An 18,650-nucleotide genomic window follows, 5' to 3' on the forward strand; every position below is an offset into this window, starting at 1 on the left:
TGCAATGCATGCTCAGGTATTAAAAATGAGTATAGCACAGGGATCGGCAGCCCTCTGCTGCCTGGTTACCTGCAAGAAAAGCTTAGCCAGTTCTTAAGTTAGGTCGGCTGAGCCTTTGCCATCATCCTTGGTTACTGCTCCTTTCCTTCATTTTGTCCGCATTCTTGCTTTTCCCCCTTCCAAGATCAAAGGTGCTCAGATCTCCTGGACTGTTTCAGTGAGATGAAATTGTATTGTTCCTAGGAATAATTAGAACAGGGTTTATCCTCTTAAGCATGTGTTTGAAATGCTTTGGCAAAAAAAGGCTGCCAAGACCTTGTGGGTCTCGCCAGCCTCTGATCCTAGATCCGGAATTAAAAGGCTAAAGGCCTTTCCATCAGAACCTTTGGAAGAGGAAAGGGTCTGTAATTTGCATTGGGTGGGTTGAGCATATCTCTTAGGCAGGTGATGGGAATCTGGCCCTCTGTTGGGCCCTTATAGGCCACAGCCAGCATTGCCAGTGGTTAGGGGTGCTGGGAATGGTTGCCCAGCATCACCTGGAGGGCCCAAGTTTCCCTGTTCGTGCTCTAGGGTAATTGATTGTGGGAGCTTGCCTGAACAGGGGGATAATGTTTTGTGTCATTTGTACTAAAAGGGCCGGTATGAAAGTTCTGTTTGTGGTGTCACACATAGCATGTTGTTTTAACTTTATCTGGGGAGGCCTCAGGCTGTAAAGCTGGAGGGTTGAGGGCTCTGCCTACTACTATCTGTCAGCAGTTGTTGTGAGAATCAAATAAGAAAACCTCATCCTCATAAGTTCTTGAAAAAAAGAGCAGAATATAAATGTGGTTGGCAAGGGAGCTGCCCTCTCATTCTATGACAAAAAAATAATTAAAAAGAAGCATTTACTTTGCAGAAAACACCCTCCCCATCCCCTGTTATTTTATTTTGCAGTTTATTTTATTTTGCAGTTACCTTTGTAGAACATAGATACTGAACTGGCATAGTGACCAGGATACATAATCCTAAATGTGTGGGTTCCATCCCCATCACATTTAGGATTATGTATCCTGGTCACTATGTCAGTTCAGTATCTATTACAAGTTGTTAGTCATTACTACACTGGAAATAAATGGTTTTAACTTGGAATTTGGGTTTTTCTGAGATCACCATGTCTTCTGAGTAAACATGCCTTGAGTCAGGCTGTTAATTGTTGTAAGTGTGGGTATAGTTGCAAATAACTTTGCCAGAAATGAAAATTTAATGTGCTTCTTTCCCCCCCTAATGGTAATAGGCCAAACGAACCAAGAAGGTTGGGATTGTGGGTAAATATGGTACCCGATATGGAGCTTCCCTGAGGAAAATGGTGAAGAAGATTGAAATTAGCCAGCATGCTAAATACACTTGCTCCTTCTGTGGCAAGGTAAGTGCACCCTCTGTTACTGCAGAGCTCCCAGTTCATAATTTCATTTTTTCCAAAACTCCACTTAATAGTCATAGTTTACCTTTTGCCTCTTGTGCTAACTAAACTGCTCAGGTATAGTATTCTTGGTAATAATCAACTTAAAGAGGCTTGAAAGCAACCATCATTTACAATCAAATTCATGAGAGTATAGAGTAGGTATGAGGAACCAGTGCCCCTCCAGGTGTTGTAGATTCAACAGTATTCAGCCCCAGCTGGCATGACCAATAGTTAGAGATGGTGGGAATTATAGTCCAACAGCACTAGAGTGCCATAAATGTTGTAGATCAGTGGTTAGTTAAATACTGTGGACCCATTGTTTTTTTAATAATTAAGCCATGAGCCCCCTACTTTTGAAAATTTTCATAGAATCGTAGAGTTGAAAGGGACTCTATACAGTAATACCTCCGTGAACGTCTGCCTCGTCTAGCATACATTCCGGCGAATGTCTGCAGCAAACCTGGAAGTGCCGGAATGGGTTACTTCCAGGTTTGCCACTCACGCTAAATCATGCTTTGCGCAGACACAGTACTTTGCCCTGTGTCCTTTTCGGCTAGCGGCCGGGGCTCCAGAATGGATCCCGGTTGCAAAACAAGGTACGACTGTAGTAGTTTTTGTTATGTGAATGGTGCCAGGCACCGATTTAGCACATCCATGGCCTCAGCTGCTGCTGCTGAAGAGTAGAGCTGCATCATAACAACAGCAGGCTACAAAACTCTTGAGTGACCACACCACCATTTCAAGTAGAGGTTAAGTGGAGAATTGATAGGACTGGCCCGCTGTGGAAGCACATAGTAAGAGAATCCATGGGGGTAAACCAGGGGTCGGCAAGGTTTACCTCACCTGGGCTGGTTCACTCCAGGGAGATCCCTCCATGGGCCGGATTGTGTGTGTGCCTGCGATTTCCAGTGTTTGCTTCTGCACAGATGCAATTTCTGGTATCTGCGTAGATACATCGCATGCGTAGATACATCGCATGCGCAGATGCGATTTCTGGTGGCGCGGAAACAAGTCCTGGTGCCGGTTTAGTGCAGTGCGCGGGGACTCGCTGAGTGGGCAGCTTGGTTTGGGGGCGGCTCGTGGGCCGGTTAATGACCCCTGTGGGCCGCTTGTGGCCCATGGGCTTTAGCTTGCCCACCCCTGGGCTAAACAGTTCTCCCAATATGTGCTTGCTGTTTCAGAACATGTTGTGGCATTTCTTAATGTGTGGTCCTGAGTTTACATTTGCTCAGACCTGATTCTATGCAAATTCATGTGTGTAGGGTTAAAAACATGCATTATTATCACTTTTTTTATAAAAAAAAACCCAAACCCCCCACCATACTCTGTGTATTGTGTTTTTAAAGTGTTGAGTAGATGTTGAGATGCATTTTGATTGAAGTGGTATGGTATGGTATGGTATGGTATGGTAGATGCTCCCGTGGAAGTAAGTAGCTTTTGTGTTTTTCTTACAGACCAAAATGAAGAGGAAAGCTGTGGGTATCTGGCACTGTGGCTCTTGTATGAAAACAGTAGCTGGTGGCGCCTGGACATACAAGTAAGGGAAATTATATTGGTTGAGGGGTATGCGCGCCTGGGGGGAATGTTGCATTTTCATCTGTGGTGGGTGCTGTGTGGCGTTTGGTATGCTGGTGGAAAGTAAATTAAGAAGAGCCCTGCTGAATCAGACCAAGGGCCCATCTAGTCCAGGATTCTGCTTTTGCAGTGGTGTGGTTAACCTGAACCCTATGATACACTCAAACAGGACGTGTAGAAGTGCATTTATGCTCTTGACTCCCAGCAGCTGGTATTTAGAGGCATACTTCCTCTGACACAGGAGATAGTACATAACCGCAATGACTAGGTAGTCTTCTCTAATTCATTTGTCTAATGCCCTTGAAAAACGGTTCATGGTTGTATATCAAACATTTTCTCTTCAACTTCACAGTGATCAGTGTTTGGGAGTGAAAGGGAAGGTAGAAGTTATTTAAATAGAGCAGGGATGTCCAGCTTACAAGAGACTGTGATCTACTCCCACTATAACAAAAACTGGTAGTGATCTATCCATTGGATTTTTTTTGGGGGGGGGGGTGGTGTCAGCAGCGATTTACCATGGACCCCTGCCATCGACCAGTAGATCGCCATTGACCTGTTGGGCTTCCCTGAAATAGAGTATTCTAACAACATCTTCTCTAAAACCCTAACTACATGTGGCATTAACAATGTGATTATCAAACATGTACAATGGAACCTCTACCTGCGACCATAATCCGTTCTGGAGGTCGAAATGGGTCGCTGGGAGAGGCGCCATTGTGTGCAGGCATGGGCTTCAATTGCCCTTCTGCACATGTGCGAATGGTGGCAGACCCGCCGGTTACTTCTGGGTTTGCTGCGGACGCTGGGCAAAATGGATACAAGCGGAGGCGGATGTAAGAGGTTTGACTGTATGTGTTTAAAAAAATAATACTAGGTGCAAGGGGAGGGGGCAGTCTTCTCGGTTGCTACTTCTCGGTAGTGGCGCCTGCCCTGTGGAACACCCTCCCATCAGATGTCAAGGAAATAAACAACTACAAGTATCTGACTTTTAGAAGACATCTGAAGGCAGCCCTGTTTAGGGAAGTTTTTAATGTCTGATGTTTTATTGTATTTTTAATATTTTGTTGGAAGTCACTCAGAGTGGCTGGGGAAATCCAGCCAGATGGGCAGAGTATAAATAATATATTATTATTATCTAAAGTAAAGAAGAAAAACCCCAACATTTTGTATGCACTATTAAACATTTCATTTAGCTGACACTTGTTAGTTCTAAAAAAAACGTTTAAAAGCTTATTACAGAAACTGCTAATGGTTTGTCTCATTTGAAATAATAGTGATACTTTTTGTTTTTTCCAGCACCACTTCAGCGGTGACAGTGAAATCTGCCATCAGAAGACTGAAGGAGTTAAAAGACCAGTAGAAGCATATTTTTGTTCCACTGTTGCTCTTCCTCTACAGTTCATGTCCTTATTGTCAATTAAAGGTGGTTGTGAACATTGAACCCTGTTGGGTATTTTGTGCAAGAACAGTCCTATAGGCAGTGTACCTTTTTGATCTTGCTTTTTCCCTTTCTGCACAAAATATCAGTTGGTTTATGTAAGAGTAGCAATAATGTGCTATACATGTGGATTCCAAATGAGGTCAATTTAAAATAGAATGTAGACATATTGGCCAAGCACTAACATCTCAATAAAAGTATAATGGAACAAATTAAAGCATGCAAAATGAAGTGCTTGTAAGTCATGCTGATTTTGGTAGGAGAGTTAAGCACATAATCACTCAGTTTGAAATTGATCCCGCTTAACTGATATTTTTGCCAGCATGTGATCTCTATCTGTCTGTAAATCTTTAACCAAAAGTTACTCTTCCAAATCTAAATGGAGCTAAGGTACAGAACAGAAAATGCTATTAAGGCCTCATGAATACTTGTAGAATTCTATTTCTGGAAAACGGAGCGATCCTAATTGGAAGGAAGGGGAGCAGCAGATTCCCTCCTGAGTGGGGCAGTGAATGGGTGGATGGTTTTGTTCCACCAGCTCCAGGCTGCCATGGCATCAGGGCAAAAATCAGCTGTCTCCAAGAGTTGGGCTGCCATCAGTGGATCTTGCACCAGCATTGCTCTGTTCCATGTGCCACCCAAAATAGCTTTGCCAGAGGTAATGTGTCCTCACTGTACCTGGTGGGGACAACAGGCCCTCCACACTGGTAGAGGGGCACTTTTGCCAAATCCTGATCCCTAGCAGGTGTGCAAAAATTGGGACTGAGGATTACTCTGCCCTACATTTTCCACATTTTTCTAATGGGATGCTAGTATTTTGCCAGTGCAGTGAGTGAGACACTTTCCACACAGATAACTGGCTGAGTTCAAAGCATTTGGGAATCATATTTTTGTAGAGTTGAATGGGACCCAAGGGCTGTCCAACCCCATACAATGCAGAAATCTCGGCTAAACATAGTTGCCGTATTTAAACTTTAACTTGGAACATAACAAAAACTCATAAAATCAGCACCATATACATCCAACAATTTTTTTTGTCTGAAATATTTTTTTTAAAAAATTGATTATTCATTTTTTTAAAAAATCTGATGTGTTCTTTTCTCTTGAATCTCAAGATACTGAGCACATCTCCTAAACAATGTTGTTTAGAAGGTAGTTTTATCAGTTAGCAATTTCCTTTCTTTTAGAAATAAGTAAGATGGAAAGCCTCAATGCAGTAGCGGATATTTTCCAGCAAAGGAACTTTCTAGCTGTGGTGGATCTCATGGAGGCTTAGTCTTTTTTTTTTACTGAAGCTGCTGATAATTCAAGTGGGCTCTGCTCGGAGAGTTCCTGCAATAGCGGATTGCCTCACCTGCAGGCATTAACCTATATTTGCCTTACCACCGCAATTCTTTCAAGAGGGACTGGAGAGAAGGAGGTACTTGTGGTTTCCCTGCAAAGTGGTAAGATGTGTCAGTTCCCATGTCCATTGTACAGGGAAAAGTAAAGTCTTCCACTGATTGCAAATCAGTGAATCTTACACACTTAATGCAGAATTAAGAGTGGCATAACCTCTGGACCAGATTTCACTCTTAATTGGTTGTAAAATCCACAATAGTGTTTTTAGACACACATTGTGAGCAGATATGGTCATCTGGGCAAACATCTGTCTTCAGCCATCTTAAAGGTGAGCAGGGTTTTTTCTCCAGGTTCTGTTTCAAAGGGTGCACACGTCTGGCCAAGGGGGATGTGTACATATTTCTATGCATAGGGTTACTGGGTATGTGCAGAGATGGAAGTACTGTTTCTTACTATCTTCTAGCTGTATAGGGTCTGGTTTGCCAACCTGATCGTTACAGTTCAGGAGTGTCCATGGGCCTTTCCAGTACAGTCATACCTCATGTTGCGTCCGCTTCAGGTTGCGTGTTTTCATCTTGCGTCCTGCGGCATCCCGGAAGTACTGGAACGGGTTCCGGGTTTCGCCGCTTGCGCATATGCAGAAGCACTAAATCACGCTTCGTGCATGCACAGAAGTACTAAATTGCGCCATGCGCAGATGCAGCACTTCTGAATGCGAACACTTTGAATTGCGGACGTGCCTCTGGGACGGATTATGTCCACAACACGAGGTTCCACTATGCACAGCTCTCACGCAGGGTCATGGTCTTGTAATTGTGGCTTCACATCTGGCAGAGGAGCATAGTATTGTTATGGGAGGATAGAAATTGCCATCTTGCCTCTTGTAGATCTTGCATGTGCATATATGAGGGAACCCGGAAGGTGATGTGGTGCAAGAGGAAGGTGAAAATTTCTTACATGCACACGTTAAGGGGATATCAGAGCCTGAAACCTAGTACCTTAAAGAGGCAAGTGGCTGTTCTCCCATTCAAGTCATGGAACAAAAGGGTCCAAGCCCTCATATTGAAATTATCAGGAGCCATTCTTTTGATAACTCCCACAGTGCATAAATGTTTTCAGCTGGGACCAGCACAGATGGAAGACACCAAATCACCCCTCAAGCCCATACAAATTATAGCCCAGGGGTCGGCACCTTTTTCAGCCGCGGGCAAGTCCACCGTCCCTCAGAGCATGTTGTGGGCCGGACTATCTATCTATCTATCTATCTATTTGGGGGGGGGGGATGAACGAATTCCATAAATAACCCAGAGATGCATTTTAAATAAACACACATCCTACTCATGTAAAAACACGCTGATTCCCAGACCATCCACAGGCTGGATTGAGAAGGCGATTGGGCCGCATCCAGCCCACGGGCCTTAGGTTGCCTACCCGTTATAGCCTGAAGGATCAGGGCTGGGAACTGCTTTTCTTCGTGGCTGTTACTGCAGTTTGAAGGATTTCTGAGTCCTCGACAGGGCTACTGTAGCCTCCTTAGCAGATGTTTTCACATACTTAAACACCCACAACACCAAGCCTTCAAGGTAGTGATATGAATATTTTTTGCATTGAAGATTAGATTGAGGCAGTGATTTAAAAACTATGAGCAAGCCAGGTAGAAGATAGTAGCCTCACTAACATCCCAACACGAGACATTTCTGGAGGCCACTGACGAAGAATTGATACCAGAAGGCAAACATGACATTACTAGGCACCTGCATAATTTAGGACTAGCTTCAGAGATGACTTCCCTGCACCAAATCCTGAAAACTCATGGATAAGGAATCCTTTTGAATGTGGTGATATACAACTAACAGCTCTCTTCTACATAAAAGCAAGATGCACTTCTTGACATGACTTGTGATGGTTCATTGAAATCATTCAAAGAATGTAGACTGGACCAATTCTGGGCGAAAGTTTTTGCTGATTATAAGAAGTTAGCTGAACACCTAGCTTCGAAACATCTAGTTCCCTTTTGTTCCACATATCTTTGTGAACAAACATTTTCAACATTTTGTTATATGAAGAACAAGCATAGAAACTGGCCTGATGTTGAATCAGATTTGAGAATAAAAGTAGGAAATATTGAACCGGATGTGGAAGAGATTGTTCGAGACAAAAAGAAGCATGATTTCTCCCATCACATTTAGGTTTAGTGTGTTTTGAACATTTTGTTGGGAGCTGTCCAGAGTGGCTTGGGCAACCCAGACAGATGTGTGGCTGGTAAGTATGTAAGTAAGTAAGTAAGTAAGTAAGTACCATCATCATCAACATCATTATTTAGTAGCTGATAGACATATCCTAATTTGTTCACTTGTACTATTCATTAATAACATTAAATATGTCTGTCTCCCAAATGAATTAACTGTGATTTTTGCACGGCAATATAATGAATTTTATGGTCTGTTTTTTTTTTAGTATACCTAAAAGCCATTGCTTATTATGGGCTACCCCACATTTTCTTCAAAAAATAGGTTTGCACAGGCAACTACTATAGAGTTATCAAAATTTCCAAGAGTAGGGGGTCTGTGGTTTGGTTTTTGAAAAAAGAGGGGGTCCTCAGTAATTAGCTAATTGGGAACTACGGCTCTACAGTACAGGGTGAGATGGGGTTATACTTGAGATTTGTCCTAGATTGGAGCCAACTTTGTCATTTCTTCTGATCTCTTCCATTACATGGTTATTTTTCTGTTTATTGTGCTGCAAGGTGGTAGGGCTTTTTTTTGTTTTTGTTTCGTTAGCTATAGTGCACTTTGGAACAGAAACAGAATCTGACTGATCCTGCCCAGAGGAGCAAGTGGGAGGAGCAACACATCCAGGACTCCCCTCCATACTCTGCAGAAAAGAAACTCTGTGGTTAAATCCAACATTGTATTCAACCACAAGAAAATATTTGCATAAAACGGTGAGGGCATTTTGGCACAAGTAACATGTAGTCCTGCTCTGTCACTGACCACACAATAATGGTATATCAATAATAAGTTTGTAAGAGCTAAATTAAAAGCATGCATGAGGAATGTTGCATTTATAAGGGAAATAAACACATCTCTTCTCTGCCGGGTTGCTGTGATATTTGAGCTTCAGTTTTACAAATGGCCTCATGTGGGAGCTGCAGTTCCACTAGTTCCATTTCCCTCCTGGCCTCTGTTATATTTGATCTTGCCTTTTCATTTTATAAATGAGCTGAGACAACTTTATTCAAGAGCACGCAACTCCTTCTGTAGTTACCTAGTTGTCCTTAGCCCCCAGCTTCTTGGAAAGATGCTGAAAGAGGCTCAAGACATATTTGGCCTGGGTGTTTTTTTTTAGTGTGTGCATGGCTTCACCAGACAAAAGAGGCTATTTCTATTTTGGCAGTGGAATTTTAGCTTGAAGTTCTATCAATCCCCTTCATTTTATTTACCTTGCCAAATTTTTGTGATGCACTTTTAAAAGTATGTGTCAAGATGTGTCTGGTCTTTTCTGGACAGATGATGCTAAATTTGTAGAGCTATCCACTGTTTTTCAAGGGAGATTTACCTTACCAAGACTGTCCCTGACAGTCCTACCAATTAGAAAAGTGTTTGCACCTGGGAGCAAAGTGACACACTCCTGTTGCGTGGATGCTAACTCATACAGATCACACAAAAAGCTGGTCATGAACAATAATGCCCCTTACTGAGCAGACAGATAGGATCAACAGCTGAAGATGTGTACAGTCATACCTCAGGTTAAAGTTGCTTCAGGTTGAGCATTTTCGGATTGCGCTCCTGGAAGTAACGGAATGTGTTACTTCCGGGTTTCGCCGCTTGCGCATGTGCAGACGCCCGAAATGATGTCATGCACATGCGCGGAAGGGGCAAATTGTGACTCGCGCAGACACGGGTTGCGTTTGCTTCAGGATGCGAACGGAGCTCCGGAATGCATCCCGTTCGCATCCAGAGGTACCACTGTAGTGATGCCTAATGAGAGCAGTGTTTGTAATTTACAGGGGTACCTTGGTTCTCAAACGTCTTGGTACTCAAACAACTTGGAACCCAAATATTGCAAACCCTGAAGTGTTCTGGTTTGTGAAATTTTTTGGGAAGCCGAACATGCTCTGTTTGGAGTGTCGCACTTCCGTTTTGAGTGTTACGCTGTTTTTGCTATTTATTTTGCATTTTTTTGTATTTGCGGCTCTTTCTGTTTCGTTTTTGTGACTGTGTGGAACCCAGTTCAGCTACTGATTGATTGATTGATTGATTGATTGATTGATTGATTCTGTGACTGCAGTACATTGGTATTGCTTTCATTTTATGGATCAATGGTCTCATTAGATAGTAAAATAAATGTAAAATTGCTGTTTTAGGGGTTGTTTTAAAAAGTCTGGAACGGATTAATCCATTTTGCATTACTTTCTATCGGAAAGCGCACCTTGGTTTTGGAACGGACTTCCAGAATGGATTAAGTTTGAGAACCAAGGTACCATTGTATCATTAAGCTGGCTTACCTGGTGAATGCTGATGTTCTCTCCTTGGGCCACACATGATACAATAAACTGCGGGACAACACATTTTTTGTTTGGCATCCCATTTAATTTATTCCAACTTTCTCACAATTTAGCAATCAAAACAAAATAGAAAAAAAGCATTGTGATTTCTAAACAGGAGTACAAATTTCAGTTGTGAGCTGATGCTTGTGATGTTCAAATTCCTCTTCAATGTGTATCAACCACAAAGAGCACCATCTGCCCCCTTACAATTACTAGGTGTACGGAATCTGGATGCCTCTCAGAGGGGGAAAACCCAACAAAAACAGAAACATACATTTATGCCCCCAGAACTTAGGAGGTGCTTTGATGTCCTCACTGATGCTGAATGCACCACAGTTCTAGGTTTGTACTTAAAAAGAACCTAAAGGTAGCTAAAGGTAAGTTTGAGAGGCAGCTGATATTCCCCATCAAGGCACTAATACTAATGTTCGTGGGTGCTAAATAGATTGAAAATGGGAAGCAGTAATGAGATTCCTTTTTTCCCTTCTTGCTGTGTGGGGAATCCCAAAAACAATACCACTTTCTGTTTTATGAGCCTATGGGTTGGGGAAATGTCAGGCAAAATTGCCTGGTACTTAAAAAGGTAATCTCATCACCACATTAAGACTCTTCATTTCATCCATCCATCATTACAGCAGGCTAGAATGTGCCATATTTTTTATCCAAATGGTCTAATGGGATGGTCATTGAACAATGTCCACTCCTAAAAAGTCTCCAGTGTACTTGAGATCCATTTCCATCATAACCACTTGCATTGTTGCCCTTGTTCTGTACTTCCTCACAGAGCAGGCACCCTCATTCCACAAACACTTACCTAGCATTTTGCAACACCTTTGTTTTCTCTATCCTGCATAACCCAGCAAACTACTCAATGACTGCTCGCACTGTTTCGCATTAAAGATTTAAATTTCACCTCATTTCTTCCATCTAATCTCTGCCTTGGGGGGCGGGGGGCGGGAAAACCCAACTAAGAAAGTCAATCTCTATGAGTCATTTATTTTAGGGTGGTGTGTGGTGGCGTTTTCACACTGTTCATTTACCACCTCATTTTCACAATGGAGGTGAGAGGGAATAATAAGAGTAGTTGAAATCACCTCCAATTACTAACCGCTGCATAATGGTTCAAGACACTTCTCTTCCAAGATGGCGGCTAGGACAAGGAAATTGCTCCACTTGTGAAAACGTGGTGGTAAAGTAAAGCACCTGCTGCACACTCATGATGTTTGCAGAAAAGGGGTGGAAACTATATTGCTTGGGTTTCCCCCCTCAAAACACTGTATTTCAAAAAAGAAAAGCACCCAACCTCCAATGATTATACTAAGTACATGAACCTAGCAGTTGTCCTGTAAATATAAATTGGTATATATAATAAAAGAAAATCTAATTGTTCATGCAGTTGCTAAATCAGTTTTCAGCATTTGCATGATCCACACAAAAGCCAAATCAAGAGTGTCTGAAATAATATCAGAGAAGCACAATCTATTCTTGGGAACGGCATATTCAACACCACATCACCCCAGCTCCCAGATATTAATTATTATTCTGTACATGTGTATATATGTATGTGTGTCCATCATCTTCTCAGTCTGCATTTCAGGGGGTTACCGCACACTGTATAAAGTGTTGTTTACATATTGCATTGCTCACCTGGGTCCCACGCAAAAGGAAGGAGGGACATTGGCAGCAGCTTAAAATATGGGTTTTAAATGGGTTTTTGCTTCTTAGGGGGTGGAAATAACAACAACTGAATTCTAAGCTTCTTCCCCCAATCCCTGACCCCTCTCTTCCCTGCTTTTGAGTTTAACTCTGATCTGAAAGAGTTGACTGCCTAGCATTGACATTTTCTGTGTATTAGTGTTTCTTAGGATGCATCAAGACTGAATGCAATACAAGGTCCTACCTAACAGAAAGAATAAGGCTCCCAGGGCAGGGAAAGAGGTTGAACTTCTATGTCAAGTGCAATGCCTTGTGGAAGAAATTAGTGTCAGGAAGTAGCTCCCTCCCACTCTATATGCTTTCTGTGTAGCAATTCCAACTGAGTATGTGCTGGACAAGGATTCTCTTTACCCGCTCAATATATGCTACAACCCACACAATAACAGGGGAACAGGTTGTCAGGGCTGTGTGTAGCAGGCAACATGCAGTATTTACAATCTTTGGTCTTTGGTGTGTGTGTATGGCGGGTGGGGGCTGGGGCAATTGTTCTCCCCTCCAGCATGATAACCCCCCCGGGTTCTTTGGAGAGGCCTGGGTAAGCAATTCAACAGCCAAGAGGGAAGGTCAGCTCCCTTGTTTCTCCTGCTTGTTTGCTGCAAGGCTACAAGTGGTCTAATAATCGTGAAACCTCTTAGGCAAAAGATTTTTTTAAAGGTTTAGAAACCAGTCCCCGCCCCCACCCCTGCCACCAAGCCCCTTTGCAATTCTCCCCCAAGGATTTAAAGGCAAGCAACTGGGAGGCACACGAAGCCCACAAAATGTCGGGACCTTCTGGAATACAAGAAAAGAGAGAGAGAGATAAAAAATAAGATGCATCGAAACCCATGTAAAATCCAGCGCCGAGGCGAGAGGCCAAGCTGCCTGCCTGCCAGTGAGTGAGAAAGAGAGAGAACACGTCCATCTATTGCACATGCAAAGCATGCGCTCCCCGGTCCTCTTGCTCATGCACAGGGTAGAAGAGGTGGCACTCAGGATCTCCACGGACAGTGGGCGACCCCTGGATGATTTTCCCAGTGTTAGGGTTAACGCACCAGCATTCTCCTCGCTGGCCATTCACCGACATCTTGCACTAAAGGTGGAGAAGGGGTGGGGAAGAGAGAGAAGAAGAGAACACCATTGACTTAGGCAGACTACATGGAAAACAAAGCTCTTGACTTTTGTTATGCAGACATTATAGCTGCCGGGTAGTGGAAGCTACACCAAGTGTTTCAGAGCAGCCTGCTGTCTAAACAAAAAGCGAAACGGCCCACGTCACACAATGCTTTCTTCCTTTACAGACAGGGAAGGGAAGAAGCAGTTTACACCATTCACCTCTAAGAGCAGCAGCAGTGGGCTGGAGGTGCTGCAAGAATGCAAGGGAAATCCCTGCCTGCAACTGTCGTGCAGTGAGAGCATTGAAGTTTCACTGTAACACCCCATCAATACATCCCATCAAAATATACAACCACCTCTTGTGGTTTTTTAAAGGGACCAACATCATATTTAGGGAAAGTCTGAGAAGATGCAAATGTTCTAGTAGGGGCTTTCTCATATCTGGTGGAAATGGTATATAGGAACAGGTGTGCAAGAGATACGCTTCTGCACCCACCCACACATTACTTCTACAGTGGATTTAACTTGTGGCTAGGATTCATAAGCGTCAGGGATCCTGGAGTGTTCACAGATTTCACCATAAGCAGAGCCGTAACTAGGTGATCTTGTGCCCCTGGCAGAACCGTCCAGATTGTACCCTCTAGATATGGACAAATTAGCTTTTCTTTCTGCCTCTCCTCCAACCCCCTCCCCCATTCAATTCACCCTCTATTTCACTTATTATGAGGCAATAATCAATATTTATATTTATGGACATATTTCTAAGCCGATTTTGCGGCCCCCCAATCATCTGCACCCCGGCAGGTGCCCACCTTGCCACCCCCTAGCTACAGCCCTGACCACATGTAAGGTTTAAATTGGCTTTCCTAAAAAGCAGCAGTGATACCAGTTTCCTGGTGGGAAACAGGAGAGGAACCTGTGTGGCAAAGGAAAGAGGGAGGGGAAGCTTCATGGAAAGGAGTGAGAAAGAGTGGTCTGGAAAGGAAAAACTCTGCTAACAGTATATTTTAGCAAAGATCACTCTTTTCACATGCTACCATGCATCAACTGCAAAAATGTGACAACAGTGGGGAGTTATGTCATTAGTACTTGACATTTCAAAAGAGAAATTCAGCAGTAAAGTGTTTAGCAGTGGAGTTAATGCATACATAACAAGGTTGAGGCCACAGAAAGATCTCAGCGTACGGAATGCAAAAAACGATGAGCAATTCTTATACTCATTGGCTAGGACAACTTGCAGGCCTCTGACATTTCGATTTAATGCATAAGGAAACTGAGACTCGTCCTGAAGGTCCTTAGCAGATTCATTGCTAAGAAGGATTTGACTATCCTAGCTCTTGAACCAGTAAGCATAGCACTAATAGAAAGCAAATGAACAAGGCATCTATAAATACATGTGTCTGTAATACCAGTGTGAGCAATCAAACTTCAGGCAATACTGTTTTTCTTTTTCTCTTTGCGGCAGGGATGAACATGACGGGCAAGGGCTGTACAGGTCCGAACTATGCATGTACCTGCCTGCTTCCTGAGTCGATGGAAAATGTTGGTGCAAGACAAGGCAGTGTGAAGAGCAAGCTTCACTCAGCACAGCTAAATCCCTTTAGGGAACTAATTCATTTATGGGGGATTAGCCACAGCTGTGGGGTGTGGGCCTTGCAAGGTAATTAGAACCTTGGGGGAATCAAGGTTGCCTCTTTCATCTCCCCCAAATGGGGAAAGTTGCATCAAAGCAACCACACCCTACATTTAGGTCCACACCCAGCTTGTCCAGCAGGACTAATAAATAAAAAAAATTATGCTTGCTAGCCTTAGAAAGGGAAAAAGCAGAGAGATACATCTGCCAAGTCAACCTTTAGAGAATAACAGGTGCTCCCGCTAAGAGACACCAGATGGGACCAGAAACAGGGGCTGAAGAAGGGGGGTGCGGTGGATGCGGGCCACCCTGGGTGTCACCACTGAGGGGTGTGTGTGTGACAAAATGCTGGGGGGCCTGCAGCGTGCCTGAGCCACGCATGTCTCCTGGGCCACACAGGCTCCATGCTGCCCAAATGGTCCACTTGCTGCCTCCCCCCCAGCTGTAGGGTGGCTGAGTGGGAGGAGGCAGGCAGACTCCAGAGGCCCCGCCCTCACCCTGCCCTATGGATGGCCCGCCATGCCCCTGGGCGCACTGCCCCAGGCGCCCGAGAGGCTTCCTCCGCCGCTGACCAGAAGTATACTCCTGGCTCCATGTTCCTCAGAGCTGCTGCTGCTCTTATGCCTTATTGTTTGGGTCAGCAGAATGCAGGGTCCAGAAAGCCCCTTTCTCCCTTAGAGCTTGATACACACAGCATTGCCTGCAAACTCAAAACTTTGTGAGCTGAAGTCCCCTCAAATGCCGTTAGGCACATTTGCTTTCAAAGAACTGACGGGCATATTTTTGGCGTGCTTTATCTCCAACCAAAAGTTGAGGTTCTGGATTGAACATGGGATGTGATACAAGGTCAGCTGCTGACCTAGAAGTGCAGCTCCTGCCTGCTGACCAGGAGAGCTCCATTACCTTCAGAAGGTCACCATTGTTGTCACACTTCCATGCCCAAGTGATTACATAGAATCATTGCCACAAGGCTTCCCAAGGCCTGCTTGGCGTCCTGACCTCCCACCCCCTGATAAACTTCAACTAAGATGTCAACTGAACTCTTATTTCATTCCTGCTCATGAGTGGACACAGAGTCTCAGAACAAGGTTCGCAAGTGAAATATGCTTGTTGTTGAGTGGCACATAAGCTGAAAGGAAGACTGGTAGATGTATCTACCAGACTTAGGATTCATACAACCATTCTGTATTCCAGGTACAGTACATCATTGGGACCTCTAAGACTGGTTGGAGGAAAGCAGGCAATTGCTGCCACTTGGCAAACAAACAACCAACAGGAAAAGTGGGGCTTTCTCTCGCACCATTACAATTTCCCCATGAGCTTTAAGAGCGGCAGGAGCCAATGTGGTGCCCTCCAAATGTTGTTGGACTCCTAACCCCATCAGCCTCAGCCAACATGGCCAATGGCCATGTATTATGGGAACTGTAGGTTCTGAAGAGCACTGTGTTGGCTGCTAGAGAGCATCTTGCTAGACAGAACCAGATGGCCTTTTGGCCCAATTCCGAAAGGATATTCATATGGTAGTCAAACATGCCAAGAGTCCTGTGCTGCCCATGCTGATCTCTGTTTAGACATGCTGACCTGCAAAAACCAGAACCGGCTGAACCACCCTGCATGCTTTGATCAGCACTGATGATCCCTCAAATGACAGTTGTCTGAAGGACCCTGCCCCCAATCACCCTCTGCACTTGCCTGTTTGAGATTGTAAAGGCCTTGCTTGTCGCAGTTTGGGATATTTAGGGAATAGAGGTGCTCCAACGGACCGCGTTCATCTGGCAGGCGCATGGTTGAGATGCGTTCCAAGACCTGATCTAATTCCTGTTGGCAGGGGGTCTGCAAATGGTCAAGAAAGCAGAAGAAAAACAAATGAGGAAATCAGGCAGGGCCCAGTTGGCACAATGGAGACAACAATGGCTTTCCCCTTCTGACACATGTGGGATTTACGTTCTTGTTTAGGGTAGCTATGCAGGTTCCGCCCGACTCCTTTTCATCCCAAAGCATCAGAAAAAGTATTCTAGCACACCTCACTCCGCCTGTAGTCATACTGTCTCAAGGCTGTTGAACATTTGCCAGAAAGGATCAAAGTGTTATGACCCAATGGTGATTTGCCCAAGGCAAATCATGTCACTCAGTGTCAATCGATTTGAAATAACTGGCTTGCATAATCTTTGATTAATGGATATGAAAACAAAAACGATACAAGGGGATAATGTAACAAGGATGATTTTTTGGTCTTCTGAATATACTTCTTTTTAGACAGGGCTGGGAAGAAGAACTATTGAGAGCTCTTTGCAAATATTTGTGCTTTAAGACAGTTTTCTACCATTTCTTTCTCAGAAGAATCATAGAAGGGTAGTTGCATGCCCAATTTCCATGGAGATTCTCCCTGTGCCAGTAAAATTGCAAACTTAAGTTCATCAAATTCAACCTCTTCTCAGGGGGAACTTTGATTTATAGCCTCAAAACAAAGTTCAAACACTGGATAGAAATCTACATCCACTACACTTATTAAAAAGCGCCAGTGAGTAGCTCCTCAAACTATGGGAATAAAAAGATAGTTTTTTGTTTTATATAAAAATGAAACCCACTGTCAGGGGTTCAGGAACAGAGTCACAGGAGAGGGAGGAAGTGGAGAGCGAGGGGGAGGAGTCCGAAGGAAATGTCAGCGAAGACAGCAGTCCGAGGTCTCTGAGTCTCTCCAGTGACTCGGAAGATTCACAGAAAGGGGCCCCCATAGTCAGGGCAAGGGGAGTGCCCAGGGGGGCACCTCGGGAAGAAGGGGCCAGAGGGGACTCAGAGAGTAGCAGCTGGAAATCCGGACCAGCGTCCCCCCCAGAGCGCAGTAGGGGGGAGGAGTCCCAGGCATCGGGATCAGGGGGCGCGCGGGCAGCGGGAGAAAGTGAGGCAGGAGGGACCACACCCTCGTCAGGGAGCGAGGAAACGGTCATCAGGAAAGTTAAACGTGCGCGCGCGCCAAGTTCAAATGTACAGGAGGGCGGCAAGGTGGGCAGCCCGGGTAGGGAGCCAGGTCCTAAAGCCCGCCGAAGAGAGGGGGAGGAGTCAGAGGGGTCAACGTCTGCCTCAGAAGAGTCCCGGAGGGAGGAGACCCCGGGGGGTAGTAGGACCCAGAGGAAGAGAGAGAGAAGGAAGAGGTGGAGTAAGATTAGAGTCTTAAACTGGTGCGCAGGGGGCGGAGACTCAGACGGAGCTTCGCCGGTCTAGAGTCCAGATGTAGGGCTGGGACGCTGAGGCTTTGAAATGGAATCTATTCTTCAATAAAGACTTTGATAATTTACTACCGGCTAGCGTTGGTCCTTGGTGAGCTGGGACCTGGAGCCAGCCCTGACACCCACAAACCCCAATCTTCATGTTCTACCAATTTAGGACAAATCATTGTCTCCTTAAAACCTCTAAAATAGTAATGGGGCCAGGCTGCTCATCCCTCCTGTGTTTTGAACACTATTCTGAAGAGTGACTGGAGAGGTAGAAAGAGAACCTACAGGTTCATATTAAGTGGCTAAATTTTGAGTTTAGCTCCACTATAGGGAATATGCCACTGATGGCATTAACCCACCAACTGCCTGTATACACTCGGAAGAATGGAAACATAAGAACCACAGTGCTGCGATGGGAATATGGTGCCCTTCAGACATTAGAGGGTTGTTCTCCATAGCAGAGAACCTCTTATGACGCTCCTATGATGGATTTATTTCTATACCGCTATATCTTAGAATGTCAGGGAAGTGTGCAATGCTAACAAATAAAACACCAATTTTAAAAAAACAAAAAATACAGATCGTCTTTAAGGCAGCTGGCTAATTAAAGATAAAAATTATACAGCTGCAACCGACTATCTGCATTAAGA

General features: G+C 44.3%; 2 protein-coding genes across 3 annotated transcripts in view; one reads left to right on the forward strand and one right to left on the reverse strand.

Annotated features, from left to right (window-relative positions):
- Positions 1–1,042: 1,042 nt before the first annotated feature.
- RPL37A (ribosomal protein L37a) lies at positions 1,043–4,457 on the forward strand (the record flags this gene model as incomplete). Its single annotated transcript, XM_083454227.1, has 4 exons — positions 1,043–1,069; positions 1,274–1,402; positions 2,896–2,978; positions 4,313–4,457. The coding sequence occupies 4 exons, from the start codon at positions 1,043–1,045 to the stop codon at positions 4,374–4,376; spliced, it is 303 nt and encodes a 100-aa protein (XP_083310353.1). The 3' UTR covers positions 4,377–4,457.
- A 5,908-nt stretch (positions 4,458–10,365) lies between these two features.
- The window catches only part of IGFBP2 (insulin like growth factor binding protein 2), a 62,191-nt gene continuing 53,906 nt past the window's right edge, over positions 10,366–18,650 (reverse strand). For both annotated transcript variants that reach the window (XM_083431077.1, XM_083431076.1), the window contains exons 3-4: positions 16,478–16,618; positions 10,366–13,129 (exon numbers count right to left, since the gene is read on the reverse strand). In XM_083431077.1, the coding sequence (XP_083287203.1) occupies positions 12,962–13,129; positions 16,478–16,618 (309 nt within the window). In that variant the 3' untranslated portion in view covers positions 10,366–12,961. The remainder of the gene's footprint in view (positions 13,130–16,477; positions 16,619–18,650) is intronic.

Source organism: Podarcis tiliguerta (assembly GCF_965153285.1).
Source record: "Podarcis tiliguerta genome assembly, chromosome: 1".
In the NCBI taxonomy this organism is placed as follows: domain Eukaryota; kingdom Metazoa; phylum Chordata; class Lepidosauria; order Squamata; family Lacertidae; genus Podarcis; species Podarcis tiliguerta.